The 26,849-nt window shown below is 47.6% G+C and overlaps 1 protein-coding gene across 3 annotated transcripts in view; it reads right to left on the minus strand.

The window, feature by feature from the left end:
* MED14 (mediator complex subunit 14) overlaps nt 1-19,047 on the minus strand; it is a 102,894-nt gene extending 83,847 nt beyond the window's left edge. For 2 of the 3 annotated variants that reach the window (XM_073566029.1, XM_073566030.1), the window contains exons 1-8: nt 18,655-19,046; nt 10,505-10,531; nt 8,884-8,989; nt 6,281-6,454; nt 5,961-6,090; nt 5,714-5,842; nt 4,933-5,040; nt 3,509-3,641 (exon numbers count right to left, since the gene is read on the minus strand). In XM_073566029.1, coding sequence (XP_073422130.1) covers nt 3,509-3,641; nt 4,933-5,040; nt 5,714-5,842; nt 5,961-6,090; nt 6,281-6,454; nt 8,884-8,989; nt 10,505-10,531; nt 18,655-18,839 — 992 coding nt within the window. In that variant the 5' untranslated portion in view covers nt 18,840-19,046. Of the gene's footprint in view, nt 1-3,508; nt 3,642-4,932; nt 5,041-5,713; nt 5,843-5,960; nt 6,091-6,280; nt 6,455-8,883; nt 8,990-10,504; nt 10,532-18,654 lie in introns of all 3 variants that reach the window. The other variant, XM_073566028.1, reaches the window with a different exon arrangement.
* Nucleotides 19,048-26,849: the final 7,802 nt, after the last annotated feature.

Consider the following 26,849-nt stretch of genomic DNA (forward strand, 5'->3'; position numbering starts at 1 on the left):
CGGATCCATTCTCCGACTTTTTCACAGATTGCAACTGACACAAAAAACGTAAGTGTGAAACAGACCTTAACAACAAAGACATTGCTTTCCTGGGTGTTATGGTAGTGTTGCTTACTGCCACTGGTAACAGGCTTTAAACTTTGTGCTTTTTCTCTTCTGGTAGGAATCAAGTCTGATTCACCGAGTCTAAGAAAAGACCTAAAAAAGACTGAACTTTGGACGACTTAGCCATGACTTTTTTCAGAAGCCAGCCTAACACCTCTGACCTTTGCCAGTTGGAAGTTGCGGTGTTCTATCAATATGCCGACAATCAGGAAATCGTCCAGGTATGGGATTATTAGAGTATCCTGCTCCCAAAGATGCACTGTCATTTATACTACAATTTTTATGAAGGTCCTTGGGCCAAGAACAAAGCGAAGGGCAAGGCCATGAACTGAAAATGGCTGATCCGCTTGTTTATAGATTGGGCCACTCTTATGAATTGCTCATCTTGCATGGATCAGAACATAGTAGAATGCATCTTTTAGGTCCAACACACTCATGTAACAGTCTGGAATCAGAAGTGTTTAAGATTTTATTGACTCAATTTTTAAAGGCCAATATATCAGGAATTTGCTTAGATTCTTCAAATTGATGATGGTTCTCAATGTGCCATCAGGCTTCTTTATCAAGAAGAGAGTGGAATAGAATCCCATTTTTCCTTCTCCACTGGTACTTCTATGAGAACCTGTTTCTGAACCAGACACATCACCTATGTTTGCAGGGCTAACTGTTCCTTCCAATATTTCCGAGGGATGTTATGGCGAATGCCTTCAGAGGAACAGCCAGGAAACTGCAACCTCAGGTCTAACTCCCCTATACCTTAAATCCAGCCATTGGATGAAATTCTTGACCAGGCAGGGAAGAGGGAAAGCACCCCCCCCCCCCCCCACACCTGGGGAATGGCGTCACTGGAATGAGAGACCCCCAAATGTCAATCCTCTGTTTTTACCACTTTTATGTTCCCATTTCTCTTGAACCCTGGAAGATCTTTTCCGGTAGCACATTTTCCTCCGAAAGGAGCTTTTACACTCTGGGATGGAGAAATTGGGAGACCCCTTCTTCCCATCACCAGCTTTGTCCAGGATGTCATCCAGAACCTAACCAAACAAATACTCTCCATCACATGGGATGTAACAAAATTTGGTTGTAGAGTGGATATCCCACAGCTCCCTGCATTAGAGGTAGATTGGCAAGGACCTTTCTTTTGTAACATTATCCTTTAGTTGACCCTCCAGTTGGCTCATTCAGATAATCATGGATCTGGCTGCACAGGTCGCTGAGATAGTCGTTTCCAGGGCTCCCACTGAAGATTCTCAGGTATGCCTTATGTATCCATCAGCTTTCCTATTTAAGGAATCTTTTAGGATTCCCATGTCTTCAAAAGGGCAAAGTAGGTTTTCTGGACAATTTGGCCAATACAACATCTATCTTCGGTACTTTATCCCACGGCTGTCTCCTCCTCCTCAAAGGGGTACCTCCTTTTTGAAGATGAGGGTAGTGAACTTTTCTTTTCCAGTTTCTTCCATTCCTTTATAATGAGAGCATGAGTTTTCTTTTTAATTAGAAATCTTTGCGGTTTCATCTGCTCTAACCCACCAAACATAATATCCTGTACTGATTTGCGGGTTTTAACGTCTAAGATCCCCATGGAAGCCCTTACCTTACAGTTTTCACAAATCTATCAATGTCTTCTATGGGGAAGCACAGTTTATATCCTGTATCACCATCACAGGATGAAGAAGAAGTATCAAACCCACATTCACCTTCTGACTTCACCGATTTATCAGAATCAATGATAATTTCCTGGTTTTCCTTTTCCCCAGTCTATCAACTTCTTGATAGATCAGGGTCTTAAAGTCAGTGGCATAAGGCAAAAATTTCCTTAAGTCCATAGCAAAATTCAGGGATTCCTCACAAATAATTTTGGTTTTTTTTATACAAGCTGTGCAGTTTCTTCTACTATTAGCTGGGTAATGTATCCTGCAAAGCACACACTCCTTATTTTAAGCTATGAACTACACTTCTTAGGTCTTTCCTACTAATTAAACAAGAAAAGAGACCATGGTGAACTCACTACTCAGTCGCTTTGTAAGGGTAACAGATGCAGTGGCGGGACCAAATCACACAAGTGTTCTCCCCTGGAGGCGGGGAATACATCCTGATACACCCTGCTTCTCTAGCAGTCCTTACTGTCGTTTCCTGTGTTCCTTCTATCACTTGTGCGATTGCCAGTGACGTTGTTGCTGCTGCAGCAGCTGCTGCTGTTGATGCAGCTGCTGCTGCTGTTGATGCAGCTGCTGTTGTTGCAGCTGCTGTTGTTGCAGCTGCTGTTGTAGTTGTTGCAGCTGCTGCTGTTGTTTTTGCTGCAGCTGTTGTTGCTGCAGCTGCTGCTGCTGCAGCTGCTGCTGTTGTTGCTGCTGCAGCTGCTGCTGCAGCTGCTGCTGTTGTTGCTGCTGCAGCTGCTGCTGTTGTTGCTGCTGCAGCTGCTGCTGTTGTTGCTGCTGCAGCTGCTGTTGTTGTTGCTGCTGCAGCTGCTGCTGTTGTTGCTGCTGCAGCTGCTGTTGTTGTTGCTGCTGCAGCTGCTGTTGTTGTTGCTGCTGCAGCTGCTGTTGTTGTTGCTGCTGCAGCTGCTGCTGTTGTTGCTGCTCCTCCATAACCACAGTGGAAGGAAGAGCCGGAGCAAAACTCGCTCCTTAGGTGTTCAGAACCCCATTTAAATGAGGGACAAGCCAACAGCTTCTCCCCTTTATGAGGATGCCTCCTCCGGATCCCCCCGGAAGTGAAGTTACCACACTTGGAATATCTCCGCCGTTAACGTCCACACGCCAGCACAAGCCCCCAATGGACCTGCGGCGGCCCCACAAAGCACAGAGCCGTTCTTCCAAGCGACTGAGGCAAGCCTTTTTTTTTTTTTCCTATCTTTCACACCTAATGTTCAGATATAGGTTCTCCTCAAGGGCAGGAAACCAACTGATGCAGGGTAGAGATTCTGCCCTTTTTACTCAGTAGGTTCCTGTTCTTGATGGGTGGATCCCCCTCTCTCGTGTGGTGCCGTCATGGGTGAAAGGGAAAAAAAAGCACAAGTCACAAAGTGCAGTACAAAGGGTGAAATCCACAGAGATTACCCAACGTATAAATTAACTGGCCATGGAATGGTTAATTTATGGGGTTTTTTTTTACTCTTCTTAAAATCTTATCCATAATATTGGTACTGTAAAATGCAGCAGATTTCACCCCCTTAAAATTCCCTAAATGAGTTTTCATAAAATATATTCATGGTATGAACACAATTTCATCATTGTATGGTTAGTGGTAGTCTGTCTGAAGGGAACCTTAACACGGCTAAAGAATTGATTAAGATGCTGCAAGGAATTTACTGAAAAGGAATTTGTTATCCGCAATACAAAGTTAATTAATTTAGGTGAAAATACCATCCTTCCTTTAAATACAAATCGTGAATACGTACTTCCAAACAGCCAGGATGAGGCATTTCCCCGCAATGTATCTTTCAATCTGAACGAGATCTCCCCATCGTTCCCTTATTAGCATTTGCGCCTGTGAATGCAGGACTTCCAGTTGAAGCGATAAGCAGAAGGAATCTATATAGCATAAAATTAAGGAAACAACACAGTGCAGAAAAAGCAATACACAAAATATAAAATTACATGGTACTATTTACCACGGAGCGGCGCTCATAGCAGATTGGCAAGGACAATCACGAGGGACTCCTGCAGACACTGGGTTGTCATGCCAACCCATCGTAGCCCCACGGACATGTGACACGAGCACATTTGGGCAGGATAAGTGATGCGCTTCAGAAGTGGCCATGTTAAATGCCGCTGTCTGAGATTAACAGCGGCATTTAAAATGCTAACAGCCACAGGTGGATCGCGAAAACCAGAAAACATGCAGGCTCAGTGCTGGAGCCTACATGGATTACAGGGACACGACCTATGACGTACAGTTAGGGCCATATATATTTGGACAGAGACAACAGTTTTCTAATTTTGGTTCTAGATATTACCACAATGAATTTTAAACAAAACAATTCAGATGCAGGTGAAGTTCAGACTTTCAGCTTTCATTTAAGGGTATCCACTTTAAAATTGGATGAAGGGTTTAGGAGTTTCAGCTCATTAACATGTGCCACCCTGGTTTTAAAGGGACCAAAAGTAATTGGGACAATTGACTCCAAGGCTATTTCATGGACCGGTGTGGGCAATCCCTTCGTTATGTCATTCATAAAGTAGATGCCTGATTAAAAGGGAAAAATGTCAGGAGTGCTTATGTGATAGGTGTTAACAATAGTGGTTGTTGGCCCTGGCACAAGTAGATGGAGTGTACCACATATACACCACCATCACAACTACTACAAATATAGGAGAGCTATAATAGGAGTTAGCACACACATTAGAGACATAGTCCACCAGTTGTATTTTAAGAATTTAGTGTTGCGCATTTTACATTATTCATTTTAAATAATTACTAATATAAAAGTGCTGCATTTATAATGCAAGTAAACATGGTCTATTTAAACAACTGTATAAGCAACTTGTTTACTCTCTGCCACTCTTTGATCCAGACCCTATTGTTATTATAACAACTGTAAACTCAGAGAATGGTGGAAGTTGAAACAAGCAGGGTATAAAAGTGAGTGACTCACTTTTTTCCCCTGCTTGTTTCAACTTCCACCATTCTCTGAGTTTACAGTTGTATCAACACCGGGTGGTCTGCCATCCATTCATTCCAGAGGGGTTTCCAATTTATTATTTGCATATTTGTGTGATATTGACCATTGATATAGTGGTAATTGATTTTATACCCTTTCGGTTAATTATTCCTATTGTTATTGTAATTACAGATAAACTAAAAGTTAAATGGAAAGGATACGCAAACACGTGTACATGTCCTGAAGTGGTTTATCGTCAGAAAAGAGCCTGGATTGAACCAACTGGTGAATGAAGTTTATTTGCATGCTATGAACCAGGGCACGACCATCTGGAAGGAATAAGGAAAATTGTTTATAATCAACATAGTATAAAATACAGGACATGTGTGTAAAATAGGTAAAAAAATATAGCTTTACAAACTGCAAGTATATTCCCTTAATACAGTCATTAGAACAAACAAGGGAATGTACTAACACAATTCAACACAGACTAGATCACTAAAACTGTTATCATGGACTTTTACAGAGAGCATCTTTCTCTTCAAGTTTGCTCTATCGACCAGGCATCACCGCCGAAGTCATGCTGACAGGCAGCGGGCAGCCCGCTGTCAAAGTGAGGGGAGCCAGCTATCAATCAGCATGACATCCGCAGTGGTGCTCTGTTGACAGAGCAGATCGGCAGAACGAAGAAGCTGCTGTCAACATAACGTCAACAGAAACTGCAGAATCGCCAGCAGGAGTGGTCTGTGAGCATTCTAAGCTGCCACAGAAGGCAGAGAGTTAACAACTACCTGCCTGTAAGGGAGACCTAGATAGCCCATTAAGGCTAAATGATATTTATACAAGTCCAACTGTTATAAGGTAAGAGGATATTAAATTGCGTTTTGGGATATAAATGCCATATCGCACCAATACACATAGGTAACAAAAAGTTGTTTTGCTATGAAATGTAGTATTTTATTTTAAGAAATCCAAAAATTTCATCATAGGTTTACAAACTACCTCCAGTTTCTTTATCTTCCACCAGAACTTCAAGTTTTAGGAGTCTCCATGGAACATCAGGATCATCTCCCATTACTGTAAGAGTAGCTTCAAACTCTCCTTCAACACGAAATTTCACTCTTCCATTTGCTATACAGTAATTGTTCACAAAAATGGATAGAGATAATGAGGAAGTGTCTATACTTCTGTAAACCATCTGTTAATAGCCATAAAACTACATATACAATAAAAAAGCAGCCATCCATACCAACTGTAAGATTTGCTAGTTGCGGAGGGAGGTCTGTAGTAACCAGGCGATGCCTCAGGATCTGGTTGAGCTGATGAAGTGTTGATTGTTTTTCAATTTTGGTAATAGGATCAGGGGGAATTATTTTATCCTGTCAGTTAAAAGAGTCAACTAGTTGGGCAACAGGTATGATAATCACAGACAAAACTGAATAATCATTCCAATAAATAAGCTACAATCAGAGAAAAGCAGCGGGAGTCAGAGAGCAGTAACAATGCAAATGGGAGAAACATGTGGCAGATTGTCAATTGTGTCACTTTTTTTTGTTCTTAGAAACATACCCTGATACAAGTTGGCAGTCGTGGATAGGACCCTGTTGTAAGAACATCAATTGCATAAGGAATTGCAAAGCTCGGCAAACGAGCATGCACCAGGGCGTCTCTCGCCAGTGAGGCCAATCTGTCGGCAGTGTCAACAAACAAGATGGTTTGCTGGTCGAGAAAGCTTGATATCATCTGCAAAAGAAAAGAAGGACCGCTTAAAGTAAGAAATAAACAGAAATCATCAAGATTAAACGGGGTCTCTGAGCCTTAAAGGCAACCAGTAATCAAGAATGTGGGTACAACACCATGAACCCCTAAATACCTTTTTAGATATCCCCATGTTCAAATTGCTAGTAGGAGGTAGAATCTGAACCCAAAACATGATGTGCACCCGTCTCATCATGCATCTTGCTTGTGACCCAGTCACCGTTTCCTTGCTCACACCCACCCCGATTGCCTGCCTTCCTGGCACAGCTAGCACTGACTTCAGCGTCCAGGCACATCATCAATCAAGGCACAGTGGGCACACCAATAGCAAGAACACCATGGGTAGCTCCCCCTGGATGAGTAGCGAGAGCGTAGCGTGGCAGTTTTATACGTCCAATTTTTCCCGCCGTAGAAAAAACAGTGATTTTAAAACACATCTCCTTTAATTCTGAAAGACGTTGCAAACATTTAGTCAGCATTACATGTAAATGGGGTATTTTATACAACATTCACATACCCCTGAAAGTATCTGGATGGAATAAGTAATGTATCAAAATCCATAATAAGTCCAGTATTAAGGCCTGATCCACATTTCTACATCTGCAGACCTATGTATGGGGTGTATACATCAAAAACAGCCATACATCAAACTATTGCTGAACATGTCTATATGTATTATTGCTTTTATTTATTTATTTATTTATTTATTTATTTAAAAAAGAAAAAAAAAAACGAACACATCACTTTTTTTTTTGTTCAAAGTATTCTCAGATAGTTTTTACTAGACAGGAAAAAAGTATGTGCGTTACACTTATTGAAACCTGTTACTATATGGTTCAGTATGTCTCACATTGAGCATAAAGAAAAAATCATACGTCTTTCAGAATTTTTATTTATACAGGGGGAGGATGGCGAGAAAAGAGAAAAAATCCATCCAATAAAAAAACAACATAATGTAAATCGGAAAAAATAGTCAAAGAACCTTTTTTCAGTATATTTTGCAATTTTTAACTCCAAGTTATTTTCAAAAATTGACTGTAGATTTATAGCTGAAAGACCGGTCCGCACCCAAAACACTGTGATAAAGCAAATAAAAATGGTAGTCTGCCCCCTATTCAAGAAAGAAAGCCTGAAAAAGTATTATCTGTGCACTATCCCTATTATCACTGACACGCAGTGTAAGGAGGAATACTGCACACATACATACGTGTGTCCAATTAACAATTTAGTTTTGAAGACCTTTATACCCACTGACAAAAATCACTGTTGGGATCCCAATAATAGTGATAGAGCACAGAGATTAGTATTTTACTGCAGCTTTGCCTAGTGAGAACATCCTCCCAGAGTGAACAATTATAAAAACATTCCAGAGAGTCCTTTGGAAGAAGGAAATCTAATGACCATTTAAAACCAGTTTTACTTTTACAAGCTGAAGCTTTCCTATAACAAACCCAATTGAGTTTTTTTTACCTGTGAGTCAGCAAAATTCAGACCGGCTTTATGTTGCATATGATACATTATCATCTCGCTCTCATGGGAAAACAGAAAACCACGGCGCTCCAGTGGTGAAGACTGAAGAAACTTAGAATTGCTTTACTGAAATTATCAGCATATGGTGTTCCACAAGAAAGTCAAGGACCAAAACATTGGTCAATCTACTTCTTGTGGAGTAAGAACATGCACCAAATGCTCACAATTTCAACAAAGCAATCCTAAGTTTCATCAAACTGGAACACTAGAAAGCTGTGTTTTTCTTTGAAGTGTACAAGGGAAGATTATACCTACCACAGTACCATGCATCCTAGCCAAGAGTGCCAACCATGCTGTCAACAGGGCAAGAGTCAGGCTACATTCACACGTAGCGGAACTCTTGCGGAAATTACAGTGAGAATTCCGGATTCCATTCCGCGGGAAAATCGCATTTTAAATTCCTGCGATTTTCCAGCGGAAAAACTAGCGTTTTGCAAGCGTAATTAGCTTGCAGAATGCTAGCGTTTTCCAAGCGATCTGTAGCATCGCTTGGAGAACCGATTGACAGGTTGGTCACACTCGTCAAACATAGTGTTTGACAAGTGTGACCAACTTTTTACTACTGATGCTGCCTCGGCGTCGCTGGTCCTGATCGCTGGTGAAGCTGTCTGTTTGACAGCTCACCAGTGATTATGTAGCGACTCACCAGCGATCCTGACACGTTGATATCGTTGTCGGGATCGCTGGTGAGTCGCTATGTGTGACGGGGCCCTTAACCAGAGACAAGCTGTGAACAGAACTGAGAAACAAAAAAAAGTTTCGAGACCACTTAAAAAGTGACGTTTTTATCATACTTGATTCAAAGCATTAAGAGACGATACAGAACGCACAGTCTTTGTACCAGAAAGGTAGCGGAGGTACAGGCTTATGTTGGTAATACTCACCGCACATTTCTCGACTTTGCCAGCATTGTTTGCCCATTTCACTAGACCTAGCAGTCTAACGAAGAGCTGACGCGTGCGGCTAGCAAACTGTACAATTTCAATTTTCCTAGAACATAAAACATTTACATTATAGACTGTTTATTTTAATGTTGTTGATAGTCCAATAATTTCATTCATATAAAGCACCAGCCCCAATCTTCCCCCAAAGTCCAACATGGCTTCTAAATAACTATGCAAAGACCATGGCAGCGTTAAATAGAACCCGTCACCAGGTCAACAGTGACCAGCCCTTATTTTATTCCTGCTGCTATCTTGAGTATTCCACTTGTTTGCTTTTTTAATCCGACACACAGTTGTTGAAATAAAAATCCAGAAGGAGAAAAAAAGCAGCACTCTTCAACTCCCTTAAAAAAACAAAGTCCTTTATTGGATCAGTTGGACAAGGTCAACATGGGGCTAGGTACGTGAACAAAATGCAGTGAAAGAACAAGACTACCGCTGTTTCGCGTGCCTTTTTATTACCATAAGGGCTAATTCTTATTGCCTTTACCAAGGGGGAGTACTCCAGGATTCTCTGGGGCCGTGTCTTAAGGATGCTTGGCATTATTGCCCCGTGAGCAATGCCCCCTTGGTAAACACCATAAGCATTAGCAATAAACAAAAACATCCATAGCTCTAGAATTGTATAGCAGATTTTTTTTAAAAAAAAAGCGGAATTCTCAGGGGAGCAGCGGGAATAAAGTTAAAAAAAACTAAGTGTAGGATGGCGGGCAGGTAATGCAGCAATACTTAATAACACTACATGTACTTGTAGAGTTGCACAAACAAGATCAACAACCTGTCCCGGTTTTTTTTTTAAAAAAAGGGATAAACCAGGAAAAAAAAAAAATCAAGCTCTTTTTTCAAATTGAAACAGATTAGAAATATTTCCATGGAATAATACATTTTTTTTTTAATTTTAGAGAGAAAATAAACTTTTATAAAATAAACAAAATATGTTTCAAATTAATAACAAGCTGCTTCTCTACATCTTTATTTTTTAAAGAGAGCCTGTTGGCACGTTTTTACATTGGCAGACAAATGGCTGAGGAAACTCTTGCCGCTCCATAAGGAGGATACCTTCATTCTTGAAGGCGTGCGCCTGCCAGTCATAAGAAATCTAACCTAGAAGCCACACGCCAATCAGCCTGGAAGTACACCGCTGTCGGGACAATGTTCTTGTAGTCCTTACGAATACACCGACAAGCCCTCAGTCCACTTCCAGCTTATTTTGCATGAAGCATTCATATTAGACATAAATGGCACATCATTTGTCCCCTATCATTATTACGGGGGGGGGGACAGGCACAGCCGTACCACTACTTCCTTTAAAAAGCAATGTTCAGATGCAAGATATTTGTCGCGGATTTCGCACTGAAAATTTGCAGCCAATACCGGGACAATGGGTGAATGGCGTTTTTACAATGTCATTCACACATATAGCCAAGACACCTGCCCACCATTTGAAGCATGATGCATATTTTTAAATCCATAGCATTCCTATAAAGCTGAGACTATTGTAACACGTGCAGAATTATCTGACAAATCACTAAATGTTGGGGTCAATTATATGGCATCTCACCTTTCCATGTCAGTCTTCCTTGGCAGTCTAAAAAGATAAAAAGGCAATTACACTCAAGCTGGAAAAGTGGTACTACCCAATGAATGTATATCAGGTAACTATTCAGAATAAACACTCTGGGTTTTCCCAAGCTGGGACATAATAGAACTCAGACTTATGACCCATTTAGATGAGCCATTAAACAGACTGGCAATCACCCATGCATAAAAATACTGGCTATCGGCAGCACTATCCCCCGTGTAAACAGATGTGCTGCCAATAACATGAGACTGTATGGGGATAGAGCAAGCGTCTTACAGTTTGTTCTGTCCCCATCACTCATCAATGAGTGCTAACAGTCAAGTCAACGGACACCGAACGTCTGTGGTTAACGACCGGGATCTGTTCTAAATGGACCATAACACTGCAACAAATCAATACAAACATTACATAGAGTGCACATTAAAACCCTCTCCTCCAGTCAGTTATTCATTTAATCCCATTAGAAACTTTAAGGCCTCATACACATTAGGCTATGTGCACACGCTGCGGATTCACCTGCAGGTTGTTCCGCAGGTAAAACCGCAGGTAAAGTGACCTGCAGTTTTCCTGCGGTTTGACACCTGGACAATGGAAAAGGTGCCAAACCGCTGCAGAATCCGCAGAAAGAATTGACATGCTGCCGCGCGGAAAAAAACGCAGCGTGGGCACAGCGGTTTTGAAAACCCATAGGATAACATGGTACTGTACCATGTCTTCAGAACTGCTGCGGATCCGCAGGGCCAAAAACGCTGTGGAACCGCAGCAGAATCTGCAGCGTGTGCACATACCCTTAGATGAAAGTTGGCCTCCTGATTCTTACCAGCAAGATGATTTAGGAGGGAAGAAGGATCGGACGGTTCACAATTTTTTGTTTTTCAGGGGAGGTGCCTGGCAGCTGCTTTTCCCTCTCTCCCCATTGAAAACACATGAATGTTTGGCCAAGCAGAGCGTTCATGGAGGAGTCTGGTGAGATAGCTGCCTGACATATAGACAGCCATCTCATGTGTACAGTCACCTTAGTTAAAGAGGTCACCAGATCTCAAAGCTTCCATATCTCATATCATGAAGGAAATGCCATCCATTTATGAGCCAACGTTGGGGAACCTCCGCAGATTCTGAGTGCTGGTGTAGAGCAGGATCCATTTTATTTCTCTGCACAGCAATACTTGGCCACCAAGCTGTGTAGGAAACTTTAAGTGCTTGTGCCCACATTGCAGATTTGGTGCCTGTTGCAATGCAGATCTGCTAGCAAAACCTGAAGCAATCCTGATGCCAGCAAAGTGAGTGAGAAACCTAAAGTGTCATGCACACGTGGAGTGTTACTGACTTGCAGATTTGGTGGAGAAGATAATCTGCAGCATGTCAATTCTCGGTGTTTTTGTCCTGCGTAAATCAGTCAAAAAATGCAGGGCAAAAACACGTGTTTTTTCAGCTGTGTTTTTCCTGCTAGGAGATGCAGAAACGGTGCAGAAATTTCTGCATCCATTTAAACAACGTGTGCACATAGCCATACAGGACCCATTCAAGTGATTTGGGACAAGCGGCAATTTGGGAGACGGCTACGCCAGCACTGCACCCCCTTCATTTTTTAATCAGTGGGATCCTAGAGGTCAAATTCCCATAATTCTAGAAGGTTGGCTGGTACAGTAGCTCCTTCCTCTTCACAAGTATGGTATGATGGCTGATAGCTCTTTAAAATGTGGTCATGCAGCATCTCTCCTTCCTGTATCTGAGGTTGAGAGATAGCGCTATACACCATGGGGACTAGTTGCTGAAGCTCCTGTCTGTCTATCAAAGGTTTAGGCACCTGTCCTACCAATCAGAACAGTAGATGTGTGCAATGTATGTTGGACATATAATAGTTGCTACTGCAACTCTCCCACCCAGTGATTCACAGCATCTAACAGGCAAGTAGCTGCTAACTCACAGACCACTCCTGTTGGCAATTCAGCGACTTTCGTTGATGTCAAGTCGACAGAGCAGCGGTTTCTCTTCCGCTCTGCTCTGTTGAATGATCGTGACTTTTGAGTTGATGTCATGTCATTTTCGACAGAGCAGCCCAGAGTATGAAGTGATGCTTTGTCGATGTAGAGCAGCTGACCTCTACGAGTTGGCACTGGGTACAACAGGCGGGTATGTGCCTCTGTTATCATCTACAGTTGTGGCCAAAAGTATTGACACCGCTGCAATTTTGCCAGATAATACTCAGTTTCTTCCTGAAAATGATTGCAAACACAAATTCTTTGGTATTATTATCTTCATTTAATTTGTCTTAAATTAAAAACACAAAAAGAATTGTCCTAAAGCCAAATTAGATATAATTCCACACCAAACGTAAAAAAGAGGGTGGACAAAAGTATTGGCACTGTTCCAAAAATCATGTGATGCTTCTCTAATTTGTGTAATTAACAGCACCTGTAACTTACCTGTGGCACCTAACAGGTGTTGGCAATAACTAAATCACACTTGCAGCCAGTTGACATGGATTAAAGTTGACTCAACCTCTGTCCTGTGTCCTTGTGTGTACCACATTGAGCATGGAGAAAAGAAAGAAGACCAAAGAACTGTCTGAGGACTTGAGAAGCCAAATTGTGAGGAAGCATGAGCAATCTCAAGGCTACAAGTCCATCTCCAAAGACCTGAATGTTCCTGTGTCTACCGTGCGCAGTGTCATCAAGAAGTTTAAAGCCCATGGCACTGTGGCTAACCTCCCTAGATGTGGACGGAAAAGAAAAATTGACAAGAGATTTCAACGCAAGATTGTGCGGATGTTGGATAAAGAACCTCGACTAACATCCAAACAAGTTCAAGCTGCCCTGCAGTCCGAGGGTACAACAGTGTCAACCCGTACTATCCGTCGGCGTCTGAATGAAAAGGGACTGTATGGTAGGAGACCCAGGAAGACCCCACTTCTTACCCCAAGACATAAAAAAGCCTGGCTGGAGTTTGCCAAAACTTACCTGAAAAAGCTTAAAACGTTTTGGAAGAATGTTCTCTGGTCAGATGAAACAAAAGTAGAGCTTTTTGGGCAAAGGCATCAACATAGAGGTTACAGGAGAAAAAAAGAGGCATTCAAAGAAAAAAACACGGTCCCTACAGTCAAACACGGCGGAGGTTCCCTGATGTTTTGGGGTTGCTTTGCTGCCTCTGGCACTGGACTGCTTGACCGTGTGCATGGCTTTATGAAGTCTGAAGACTACCAACAAATTTTGCAGCATAATGTAGGGCCCAGTGTGAGAAAGCTGGGTCTCCCTCAGAGGTCCTGGGTCTTCCAGCAGGACAATGACCCAAAACACACTTCAAAAAGCACTAGAAAATGGTTTGAGAGAAAGCACTGGAGACTTCTAAGGTGGCCAGCAATGTGTCCAGACCTGAATCCCATAGAACACCTGTGGAGAGATCTAAAAATGGCAGTTTGGAGAAGGCACCCTTCAAATATCAGGGACCTGGAGCAGTTTGCCAAAGAAGAATGGTCTAAAATTCCAGCAGAGCATTGTAAGAAACACATTGATGGTCACCGGAAGCGGTTGGTCGCAGTTATTTTGGCTAAAGGTTGTACAACCAAGTACAGTATTAGGCTGAGGGTGCGAATACTTTTGTCTGGCCCATTTTTGGAGTTTTGTGTGAAATGATCAATGTTTTGCTTTTTGCTTCATTCTCTTTTGTGTTTTTTCATTTAAGACAAATTAAATGAAGATAATAATTCCAAAGAATTTGTGTTTGCAATCATTTTCAGGAAGAAACTGAGTATTATCTGACAAAATTGCAGGGGTGTCAATACTTTTGGCCACAACTGTACCTACCTGTTAGCTTTTAGGCCCATAGTTAAAAAAAAAAAAAAGTACTGGACAATCTCTAAGGGTATGTGCAGACAATCAGAAAACGCTGCGGGTTGGACGCTGTGTACTTGGGCAGTGTCAAGATGTTACAGCAAAGTGGATGGGATTTGAAGAAATCCCATGCCCACTATACGTCCACAGACACCTGGGGGTTCACCCGTGGAGACTGACATGTGGCACATTTTTCCAGACCGAAGCAAGTCTCTGGAAGCGAAATTTCACCTATACAATGTATTGGATGTGGTGAATCCGCACGGTTCAGTGAACACACGCGGAATCACCTGCGTTCAATAGATGGCAGCTGTTTGGATGCAGTGAACATGCTATGCATCCAAAGTGCTGTCAGACCCGGACCATCGGCACATACCCTAACAGTTGGTGGAAAATGAGAGGTGAGATTTATAAGGAAATCAAATGGAAAGAAAATAATGAAAATAAAGACAAAGTCACATCCTTCAGATGCACATTAATCAAAAAAGGGACTCATACAGAAATGAGCAGAAAAATGTGCCACAAGGTAAGGCCTCTTTCACACTTCCGTTTTTTAATATCAGTTAAAAACCGCTTGGTTTTGAAAAAACGGATCCGCAATTTTTTTTTCAGGACCCGGTTTTTTCCCCATTGACTTTCATTATTGGCGGATTTTGACGGATTGCCGTTCGTTAAATTCCCTCATTTTGCGGATCCGTCAAAAAACGGATCCTGTGGCATCCGTTCACATCAGTTAGGAACGGATCCGCATGGCCGCCTTTTTGGTGGATTTTAACTGACACAAAAAACTGAAGTGTGAAAGAGGCCTAAGGAGGTAAAGAGTGAAACAATCATAGCAGAGCTGACAGTTATACACATCCATGGGGCTACACAAGATACACACCTTTAGACAATATGACTATTCCAATGGCCCAGTAACATCTCTGTATATATTTTCTACTATACCTATAATGAATATGTCACTACAGAGCACAATGATCTGTATAATCGCACTCCACTTTATCGTTTATATAGTCAAAGTCTTCAGTGACTAATACGCTTATAACGGACAGAAAGGGCCACATTATCTTATGTACAAGGCATGACATCCAGAGATCAATGAGGAAATCATTCACCTGTCTTGTCATCATTAGAAAACATCGAACTATCACCAAAAGTCTGCTGCATAAGGAGTTGTCACACCGCCAACCGCCCCTTCCCCCTCTGCCTGGGACAAACATCTGGAGCACTTTGTGAGCTGTATACAGATACTATTCTATATTATATTCTGTAAGAACCAGTGTAGGACAGACTAAGGCTCAGATGGAAAGGAGAAAAACCTAATCTCTGCTTCATAGCCTCCACTAAGGCAAAGGGTTGGGGCCCAAGGATTGAAGCCTCGACGCTGCCAATTCTTGTAGATTGTGGGGCAATGATGTGCTTTTACGGAGCCTGTACACGGACTCTGTGTGCGCACACTATGGATCAATGTTTGTCTCAGGACACAGACCCCTTTTGGCCTTCCTCTGGATCAACATGCTGGGCAGGTTAGGATAGGAAATGGGTTGAACTAGATGGACTTAAAGTCTCCCTTCAACCTTAATAACTATGTAAATTGAGTGTCGGATCTGTCACGAATGACCCTATTGACTAATAAAGGGGTCTGTCAGGTTCTATTAAGCCAGAGTCAGCACCAGAGACCCTTGATGTGACCGCAGCTCACAAAGCCTGCATGTGTCCCACGATCAGACAGCGCCCGCGCGACGGCCACGATCAGACAGCGCCCGCGCGACGGCCACGATCAGACAGCGCCGGCCACAATCAGACAGCGCCGGCCACAATCAGACAGCGCCGGCCACAATCAGACAGCGCCGGCCACAATCAGACAGCGCCGGCCACAATCAGACAGCGCCGGCCACAATCAGACAGCGCCGGCCACAATCAGACAGCGCCGGCCACAATCAGACAGCGCCGGCCACAATCAGACAGCGCCGGCCACAATCAGACAGCGCCGGCCACAATCAGACAGCGCCGGCCACAGTGCGCCAGCGACGGCCACAGTGCGCCAGCGCCGGCCACAGTGCGCCAGCGACGGCCACAGTGCGCCAGCGACGGCCACAGTGCGCCAGCGACGGCCACAGTGCGCCAGCGACGGCCACAGTGCGCCAGCGACGGCCACAGTGCGCCAGCGACGGCCACAGTGCGCCAGCGACGGCCACAGTGCGCCAGCGACGGCCACAGTGCGCCAGCGACGGCCACAGTGCGCCAGCGACGGCCACAGTGCGCCAGCGACGGCCACAGTGCGCCAGCGACGGCCACAGTCAGACAGCGCCAGCGACGGCCACAGTCAGACAGCGCCAGCGACGGCCACAGTCAGACAGCGCCAGCGACGGCCACAGTCAGACAGCGCCAGCGACGGCCACAGTCAGACAGCGCCAGCGACGGCCACAGTCAGACAGCGCCAGCGACGGCCACAGTCAGACAGCGCCAGCGACGGCCACAGTCAGACAGCGCCAGCGACGGCCACAGTCAGACAGCGCCAGCGACGGCCACAGTCAGACAGCGCCAGCGACGGCCACAGTCAGACAGCGCCAGCGACGGCCACAGTCAGACAGCGCCAGCGACGGCCACAGTCAGACAGCGCCAGCGACGGCCACAGTCAGACAGCGCCAGCGACGGCCACAGTCAGACAGCGCCAGCGACGGCCACAGTCAGACAGCGCCAGCGACGGCCACAGTCAGACAGCGCCAGCGACGGCCACAGTCAGACAGCGCCAGCGACGGCCACAGTCAGACAGCGCCAGCGACGGCCACAGTCAGACAGCGCCAGCGACGGCCACAGTCAGACAGCGCCAGCGACGGCCACAGTCAGACAGCGCCAGCGACGGCCACAGTCAGACAGCGCCAGCGACGGCCACAGTCAGACAGCGCCAGCGACGGCCACAGTCAGACAGCGCCAGCGACGGCCACAGTCAGACAGCGCCAGCGACGGCCACAGTCAGACAGCGCCAGCGACGGCCACAGTCAGACAGCGCCAGCGACGGCCACAGTCAGACAGCGCCAGCGACGGCCACAGTCAGACAGCGCCAGCGACGGCCACAGTCAGACAGCGCCAGCGACGGCCACAGTCAGACAGCGCCAGCGACGGCCACAGTCAGACAGCGCCAGCGACGGCCACAGTCAGACAGCGCCAGCGACGGCCACAGTCAGACAGCGCCAGCGACGGCCACAGTCAGACAGCGCCAGCGACGGCCACAGTCAGACAGCGCCAGCGACGGCCACAGTCAGACAGCGCCAGCGACGGCCACAGTCAGACAGCGCCAGCGACGGCCACAGTCAGACAGCGCCAGCGACGGCCACAGTCAGACAGCGCCAGCGACGGCCACAGTCAGACAGCGCCAGCGACGGCCACAGTCAGACAGCGCCAGCGACGGCCACAGTCAGACAGCGCCAGCGACGGCCACAGTCAGACAGCGCCAGCGACGGCCACAGTCAGACAGCGCCAGCGACGGCCACAGTCAGACAGCGCCAGCGACGGCCACAGTCAGACAGCGCCAGCGACGGCCACAGTCAGACAGCGCCAGCGACGGCCACAGTCAGACAGCGCCAGCGACGGCCACAGTCAGACAGCGCCAGCGACGGCCACAGTCAGACAGCGCCAGCGACGGCCACAATCAGACAGCGCCAGCGACGGCCACAATCAGACAGCGCCAGCGACGGCCACAATCAGACAGCGCCAGCGACGGCCACAATCAGACAGCGCCAGCGACGGCCACAATCAGACAGCGCCAGCGACGGCCACAATCAGACAGCGCCAGCGACGGCCACAATCAGACAGCGCCAGCGACGGCCACAATCAGACAGCGCCAGCGACGGCCACAATCAGACAGCGCCAGCGACGGCCACAATCAGACAGCGCCAGCGACGGCCACAATCAGACAGCGCCAGCGACGGCCACAATCAGACAGCGCCAGCGACGGCCACAATCAGACAGCGCCAGCGACGGCCACAATCAGACAGCGCCAGCGACGGCCACAATCAGACAGCGCCAGCGACGGCCACAATCAGACAGCGCCAGCGACGGCCACAATCAGACAGCGCCAGCGACGGCCACAATCAGACAGCACCACTGATGGACATGATCAGATCTCCCAAAGGATGCAGCCATGTCTACACAGAAAGACACCTGATCGCACGCAAGCAATGAATGGATCTCCTGATCACCAGATCCTAGTGATCCGCTCCTTAGTGTGGAGTCCACAGGTGCCCAATGAAGGCTCAACCCCCACATCCCAACACCACTCCAAGCCCTGACACTTACAGGTCGGCCAGCACGTTGATCTCCTGGTAAGTCCTCTGCAGCAGGAAGTCGATGAGGGTGCTAAGGCGATAGCCATGGCTGCTGGAGCTGGCGGCCACTATGGTGCCTGGGGGAGGCGGCTGAGGGGCAGCAGTAGGACCCCCAGTCACCACCAGCTGACTGCTCTCCAGCTGCACAGGAGGCATTCTGCCTGCGGCTCACACTCTACCATTCACAGAAACGGTGCACGGAGGAGAGGCATAGGACCCGGTGCCGGGGACCCCGTACACTGCCGCCCCTCTAATACAATATTACAACAACTGTGTGAGAACCAGGGCCCAACTGGCAGCGCCTCCTTCACACACCGGAAGCGAAAGTAGCATCAGTGGCTGGGGGAAGGGACTAAACCGGAAGAGACTCAATTCCCCCTGGCAGACAGAAAGCGCATGCGCGTGACTTGTGTTCCTAGTACATAAGCGTGACGTGGGGCTGCGTCACGTCTGGGGCCGGCTCCTGTCATGTGACCTCCGCTGTGACACGGATAATACAGTCCGCCGCTGATAATAGAGGCAGTGCTGGGTCTCGGCTGCTTCACGGAGGCGCCTACAGGACAGCGCCCAGGCTGGACGGCTGCTCGTGCCTCACTAAAGCTTCTTTGAGATTCATTTTTCCAGCGTTCGTTCTGTGGTGAATGTGATCCCGTCCCGTCGGTCTGCGCGTCAGTGCGGCGTTACCAAACACTGGAGGGCTTGTTTGTCTTTTCACTGACATTTTCGAATTCCCGCAGCTTTTAGGGTATGTGCACACGCTGCGGATTCTGCTGCGTTGTACAGTACCTTTATTTCCTATGGAAATCAAAAAAAGCTGTGCACATGCTGTGTTTTTTTTCCGCGCGGTTTTGCTGCGGTTTACAATCCGCAGCATGTCAATTGTTTGGTGCAGAAACGCTGCGGTTTTACACCTCATCCATTATGAGGTGTAAAACCGCAGAAAAAACGCAGCACTTTGTCCTGCGGTTTTTCTCTACAGAATCCGCAGAGACTAAAAACTACGTGTGCACATACCCTTAGACTGATCAGGTTGCGTTTTTTGACGCGTTTGTGCCGGATCAGACGCTTCAGAAATGTTATGGGTGTGTGCACACGATGCGGTTTTTGCTGTGGATCCGCAGTGACTTTGGCCCTGCGGATCCGCAGCAGTTTTCCATGCGGCTTAGGCCTCTTTCACACTTAATTTTTTTGCATCAGTCAAGATCCGCCTAAAGGACGGATGGCGGATCCGTTTTAGTACTGATGACAACGGATGGCACCCGTCCGTTTTTTTGACGGATCCGACAAATGAAGAATTTTAAAGGAATCGCGGCCTGGAAAAGGAGAGAGAGAGAGAGAGAGAATTGGTTTTTTTTTCTGTCCGGCACCCAGAAAGAAATTCGGGTTAAATGAGTGTCTGTAGGATCCGCCACAGAAAAAAACGTTACAAGCTCCGTTTTGAAATCTTTGAGGATGGTGACGGACAGCAACTTTTGGCGGATCCGCAAAAAAGACGGATGCAACGAACGGCAATCCGTCACAATCCGCCAATAATGGAAGTCTATGGGGAAAAAAACGGATCCTCAAAAAAAAAATTGCGGATCCGTTATTTTCAAAACCTGGCAGATTGTGACTGATTGTAAAAAACGGAAGTGTGAAAGAGGCCTTACAGTACCATGTAAACCTATGGAAAACCAATTCTGCTGTGCACATGCTGCAGAAATTTCTGTGCAGTTTTTCTGTGGTTTATTTTCCACAGCATGTCACTTTTGTGTGGAACCGCAGCTGCAGTTTTCGTTCCGGGAACAATCTCTCCTCTCTCCCAAACTGCAATAGAATCTGCATCAATTCCGCAGGGAAAACTGCATGCGTTTTACCCTGCGGTTTCTGCCAAGCGATGCGGATTTTTCTGCAGAAAAAATCCGCAGCGTGTGCACACACCCTTAAAAGAAGCATCCCATTAATTTTAATGCATTTTGGCCTTTTTGTGCCAATTGATGCGTTTTTTTCCGCATAGGAAACGCTCAGCGGCTGAAAACGCAGCATGTTCATTATTTTCCGTGTTAGGCTGGTTTCACATTAGCGCATTTTCAGCGCGCGCACGGCCGGGGGTAGCTCCGCCCCCGAGCCGGCTCTCTGCCCGGCGTGCCCGCCCCTTCCTTGTAGCGCCGCCTCCTAGCGGACAGCGGCGCCTGCGATCGGCGCACCCTATCTTTAGCATAGGGTGCGCAGGCCGTGCGCTAGTTGCGCTTTGACCTGCGCTGCGCACTTTTGACGGTGCGCCGTGCGCGCCAAAATCCGAAAAGTTTGATTTTGGCGCGCACGGCGCACCGTCAAAAGTGCGCAGCGCAGGTCAAAGCGCAACTAGCGCACGATCGGCGCACCCTATGCTAAAGATAGGGTGCGCCGATCGCAGGCGCCGCTGTCCGCTAGGAGGCGGCGCTACAAGGAAGGGGCGGGCACGCCGGGCAGAGAGCCGGCTCGGGGGCGGAGCTACTCCCGGCCGTGCGCGCGCTGAAAATGCGCTAATGTGAAACCAGCCTTAGCTGTTTCCTATGAGTCCAGAAGACGCGCGGAAAAAACGCATCAAAAACGCAAGGTCCGGTTTTGTATCAGTTTTAGGGTATGTGCATACGCTGTGAATTCTGCGTTTTTGGCCCTGCAGAAGCGCAGCAGATCCTGCTGCGTTGTACAGTACCTTTATTTCCTATGGAAATAAAAAATCGCTGTGCACATGCTGCGGATTTTTCCGCGCTGTTTTGCTGCGGTTTACAATCCGCAGCATGTCAATTCTTTTGTGCAGAAACGCTGCGGTTTCACACCTCATCCATTGAGGTGTAAAACCGCAGGACTTTAGTCCTGCGGATTTATCTGCAGTTTTCACTAAAAAAATCCGCAGAGCCAAAAAAAAACTGTGTGCACATACCCTTAAAACGCTAATGTGGGCACATAGCCTGAATGCTCCTATTGATGGCCTTGTGAGGGCGCTGCCTCTGGGTACAGACTTATCTATTGCCTTTATTTAAAGGGGATCTGTCACCTCATTTTTCGCATATAAGCTGCGGCCACCGCAATCAGGGGCTTATCTACAGCATTCTGCAATGCTGTAGATAAGCCCCCGATGTAACCTGAAAGATAAGAAAAACAAGTTAGATTATACTCGCCCGGGGGGCGCGGTCCGGTCCGATGGGTGTCGTGGTCTGGCGCCTCAGATCTTCATGCGATGATGTCCTTTTCCTTGCTTCCTGTCACGGCTCCTGCGCAGGTGTACTGATCTGCCCTGTTACTTTCACACAGGCAGCGCATGATCTGCGCACCCTATGCTAAAGATAGGGTGCGCCGATCGCATGCGTGCAAATGCGAAAGTAGGCGGTGATCCCGGATGGGGCGGGCAGGGAGCCGGCTCGGGGCGGGGCTTAACGACGCAGGACGCAGCGTTTTAACGCAAATGTGAAACCAGCCTTAGCCAATAATATTGCAAGAAAACTGGAAACTACATATATGTCCGTATCCAAATAGAAAGTAGTATAATGGCATATTCTTCAGAGTTTTGCACCCCCGCCTCCCTTATCTTTGCACCTGATGAGAACAGTCTGGTTTCATGACAGCCCTTGCCAATTACAAAAATTTATCTTACAGCAACAAAAATGAAGAAACGAAACCTTCAGAGAATGGACAAAAATAAACTTCAGCTCTGATTTTAGTATTAACCCTTCACATTCCCCCCTAGATAAATTTTGTTAACACATATGCAGCATCAGAGGTGCTATCCCAAGCTAACAGCTTGAGAGGTACTGGTCTTCATATGACTGATGCCGTGTTTCCAGCCATGGCTTTCGCGGCGCACCCGTCCCCCCTGTATACTGCAGTTCAAGAATAACAATTTTTGATGACGGTGGTGGAGATCTTTTGTAGGTAGCCATGTGCTTGGCTTCAACATCTTCATCAGATAGCCTTTTGAGATCGGTGCAGAGAAGAGCAGGGGCAACGACGCCTTTGGTATCATCATTAGCTGGCTTAGTGTAGAATTTCCTAATACATAAAGAAATACACCAAAGAACAAGTTTTAGTATCACATATACAACAAGGATACAGGCAGCAATATGCAACAAGCTCTGTAAGATCCCAGCTATCCAGCCCCCAATTCCCTTAAACCAATTGGCTGGATTGAGAAAGGAGAAGGTGTCTGACCACCAACTGTCCTTATTACGATCATTATCTTTATCATATTGATCTCCGAGTCTTTGAATATCTTCTAACTTTAACTTCTACCAATACTAATATGGAAAATGCGAAAAACCAAAACATTATGCCCCCTTATTTGCTATTGGCTTGTTGGGTGATGAGGAGGACTTGATAGGGACCGTCATACAAGGGTTCTAGTCCGTGCTTCCTGACATGCCTCTTCACGACTACAAAATCACCAGGCTTCAGGTTATGACAGGTGTCGGTTTCTGCTGAATCTGGAAAAGAAGAAGAAACTAGAACATAGGTGTTAGCAAGATTTTTACTAAGCTGAATAACACATTGAACAGCACGGTCAGTTTCTTCTGATAACGGCTGAGGCTGGAAATTTGCAACTGGGGCCTAGTACCAAACAATATGTCATATGGGGACAGGCCATGCTTTGCAATAGGGGTAGTACAAATATGGTATAGTACAATGGTAGGAGCTCTGGCCATGGAGCTGTAGTCTCCTGCATTATTTTGGTCAATTGTCCCTCCAGTGTGCCATTCAGCCTCTCAACTTTCCCACTGGATTGTGGGTAGTACGGAGTATGGAGGGCTACAGTGGATCCAAGCATTGTCAGAAGTTCTTGGTACACATGAGAAGAAAAGGCCGGACCTTGATCGCTTTCAACAACTTCTGGAACCCTGTATCTGCATATAACTTCCATCACCAGTTTCTTCGCTGTAGTTTTTGCAGTCATGTTGGTAACAGGGAATGCCTCCGGCCAACTGCAGAACCGGGGCCCAGTAGAATTTTTGCACCAGTGCGAGGGCCTGATTCTTTCTTTGATATATAGGTCCATGTGCCCATATGGCAATAGCAGGGTACATCCGCTTAGGGAGACACACGAGTTGGTCCTTTTTCCAGAGACCATTATCCATTCGTGCCCCATCAGTCTTCCATTGCTTCACCTCTTCCTTTGGAGACATTCTCTGCATTGTCATTAAGCGGTGTGACATCGGCGGCTATGCCCGCCGATGCCCCTTCCAGAGCAGCGCGCACCGCAGCGCTTCCCTACCTGCGCGCCCCCGTCCGGCCTCGCGCCCGTCGTCCTCGCTCCCTCACGGCGGCTCCTGGCTTCCGCTCTCTGTCACGTGCGCGCCCCCTCCCCTCCTCTGTCTCCAGCGGTGGGCGGCGCTGAGGGGTCGGCCTGGCACACGCACTTCCGGGGGCTGGTATATTTCAGGCGTCCTCGCTGTTAGGAGGACGCCTGATGATTGTGTAGCAATCTGGCCCCTACAGTTCTTCTGTAGTTAGTCCTATCTCTGCCCATTCTTCCTGCCTGTCTCTGTGTCGTCCTCCCCGCTCTCCCCAGTCGGTCCAGGTTCTCCGGTTCCTCCATTCCTCGTCCCGTCCCCTGTCTCCAGTTTGCCTTGTTTCCTCCTCTTGCCATTCCGTATCTAGCCCTTCCCTGAGCCACCTTTCCCTGCTAGTATCTTGTCCGCTGCTTCTCTAGGCCTTTTGTTTGTGGAGCCGTCCCTCTTGGTTCCGGCTGTCGCGCCTCCGTCCTCTGTGGTCCTGCCCCAAACGGTCCCTGTATAGGGGTCGGTCTTCACCTGGCGTGCTCGACCCGGGGGCTCCGGATCCGCGATCCAGAGGGTCCACTCTCTGACATAGTTTTCGTCAGCACACCAGTATCATCAGGCCATGGACCCCGCCGGTGCCGCGGCGGCCACTCAAAAGGAACTGCTTTTCCTAAGGGAGAATCAGACCCGTATCATGTCATTCATGAAGTCCATGGACACCCGGCTCTCCGCCTTGCAAACCGCTGACCCAGCGCATGCACCCCTCTTAGTCAGTCTCCAGCAGGAGCTCGCACAGCAGCGCGATGCGCAATCTCACATTTTGGGGTATATGGCGTCCGTGGATGATCGGCTGCTCTCTTTGCAGTCCTCAGCGGTCGCTTCTAGCAAAGCCTGGGACGCTGTCTCTTTCCCTCCTCCCCGTCTTGGTAAGCCGCCTAGGTACTGTGGGGACCCAAAATTATGTAGGGGATTTTTAAATCAGTGCAGATTGCACTTTGATCTTCTTCCCCAACAATACCCCACGGACCGTGCCAAGGTGGCCTTTATTATCTCCCATCTAGAAGGGGAGGCGCTGGCTTGGGTGAATCCGTTGTGGGAGAGGGATGACCCGGTGGTGACTAACATCCAGAGTTTTTTGGAAACGTTCCGTAAGGTTTTTGATGAACCCGGACGCCTTGCTTCCTCTACAGAGGCCCTTTTTAACCTCTGCCAGGGGTCCCTTACTGTAGGGCAATACGCCATCCGTTTCCGGACCCTGTCCTCGGAGCTGGGGTGGAATAACGAGGCCCTGGTTGGTGCTTTTTGGAGAGGCCTTTCTTGTAAAATCAAAGACGAGTTGGCCGGGCGTGACCTCCCAACCACCCTGGAGGATCTCATCTCCCTGGCTACCCGTATTGACCTGCGTTTTCAGGAACGCGCTAGAGAGTCAGCCAGGGAGAGGAGGTCCTTTAGGTTATATCAAGCTCCCATTCCGCGCACCGTTGCCCTTCCTAGTAACTCTGTTCCCGAGCCTATGCAGGTGGATCGCATCAAGCTGTCCGAACAACGCCGTAAGGAGAGGATGACTAAGGAACTCTGCCTATATTGCGGAGGGGCCAATCACTTCGTTCGCACTTGTCCTGAGAGACCGGGAAACGCATCCGCCTAGGCCAGGTAGGAGAGGGCCCCCTAGGTAACCTGACCCCCTCTCTCCCACTTACTCTTTCAGCTCTGCTTATTGCAGGTCGGGGGCGTGGCTCTGTGGAGGCGTATGGGGACTCGGGCGCAGCAGGCAACTTCATCCGCCAGGAGGAGGTTGACAAACTCCAGATTCCCGTGGTCGTCCTAAGTAACCCTCGAGCAATCACCTCCGTCGATGGCAAACCTCTTCCTGGGCTCATTACCACGGTTACCATTGAAGTAAAGCTACAAATTGGCGCACTTCATTCTGAGAAGATTGCCTTCTATGTCCTGCCTCAATTATCCCATGCCATTCTCTTAGGACTTCCTTGGCTTAGGCGGCATGAGCCAGTCATCGACTGGCGCTCCGGAGAGATCCTACGTTGGGGGCACCCCTGCCATGCCAGCTGTTTACGTACCCTGGTTCGTTCCCATCCTCAGCTTAGGCCAACGGACCTCCCCGGCCTTCCTGCTCCATACCACGCCTACGCTGATGTTTTCTGCAAAAAGGAGGCGGATTCCCTGCCTCCGCACCGGCCCTACGACTGCCCCATCGACCTGATTCCTGGAGCGGTTCCTCCCAGGGGTAGAACTTACCCTCTTTCTCCTGCCGAAACCTCTGCCATGACGGAATATATCCAAGAAAATCTGTCCAAGGGGTTTATCCGGAAATCCTCCTCTCCTGCGGGCGCAGGTTTCTTCTTCGTCCGGAAGAAAGACGGATCACTGCGGCCTTGCATTGATTACCGGGGCCTAAACAATATCACCGTAAAAAATCGTTACCCCCTTCCGTTGATTCCTGAGCTCTTTGACCGTCTGAGAGGAGCCCGGATCTTCACGAAGTTGGATCTGCGGGGAGCCTACAATTTGGTCCGGATCCGTGCAGGGGATGAGTGGAAAACGGCCTTCAACACCCGTGACGGGCATTATGAATACCTGGTTATGCCCTTCGGCCTCTGCAACGCCCCCGCTGTATTTCAAGAATTTATCAACGAGGTATTCCGGGATCTACTCTACTCCTGTGTGGTCATCTATCTTGACGACATTCTCGTTTTCTCGCCTGACTTGTCCTCCCATCGCAAAAGCGTACGCTTGGTCTTGCACCGCCTTCGAGAGAACCAACTCTACGCCAAGATTGAGAAATGCCTCTTTGAGCAGTCGTCACTGCCCTTCTTGGGATATGTCGTCACCGATTCCGGCCTAAAGATGGATCCCGGAAAACTCAGTGCGGTACTCAAGTGGCCCCGTCCAGTGGGGATTAAGGCCATCCAGC

This window comes from Dendrobates tinctorius, unplaced genomic scaffold, assembly GCF_039654945.1.
Source record: "Dendrobates tinctorius isolate UK_male_01 unplaced genomic scaffold, ASM3965494v1 ptg000016l, whole genome shotgun sequence".
Classification (NCBI taxonomy): Eukaryota; Metazoa; Chordata; class Amphibia; order Anura; family Dendrobatidae; genus Dendrobates; species Dendrobates tinctorius.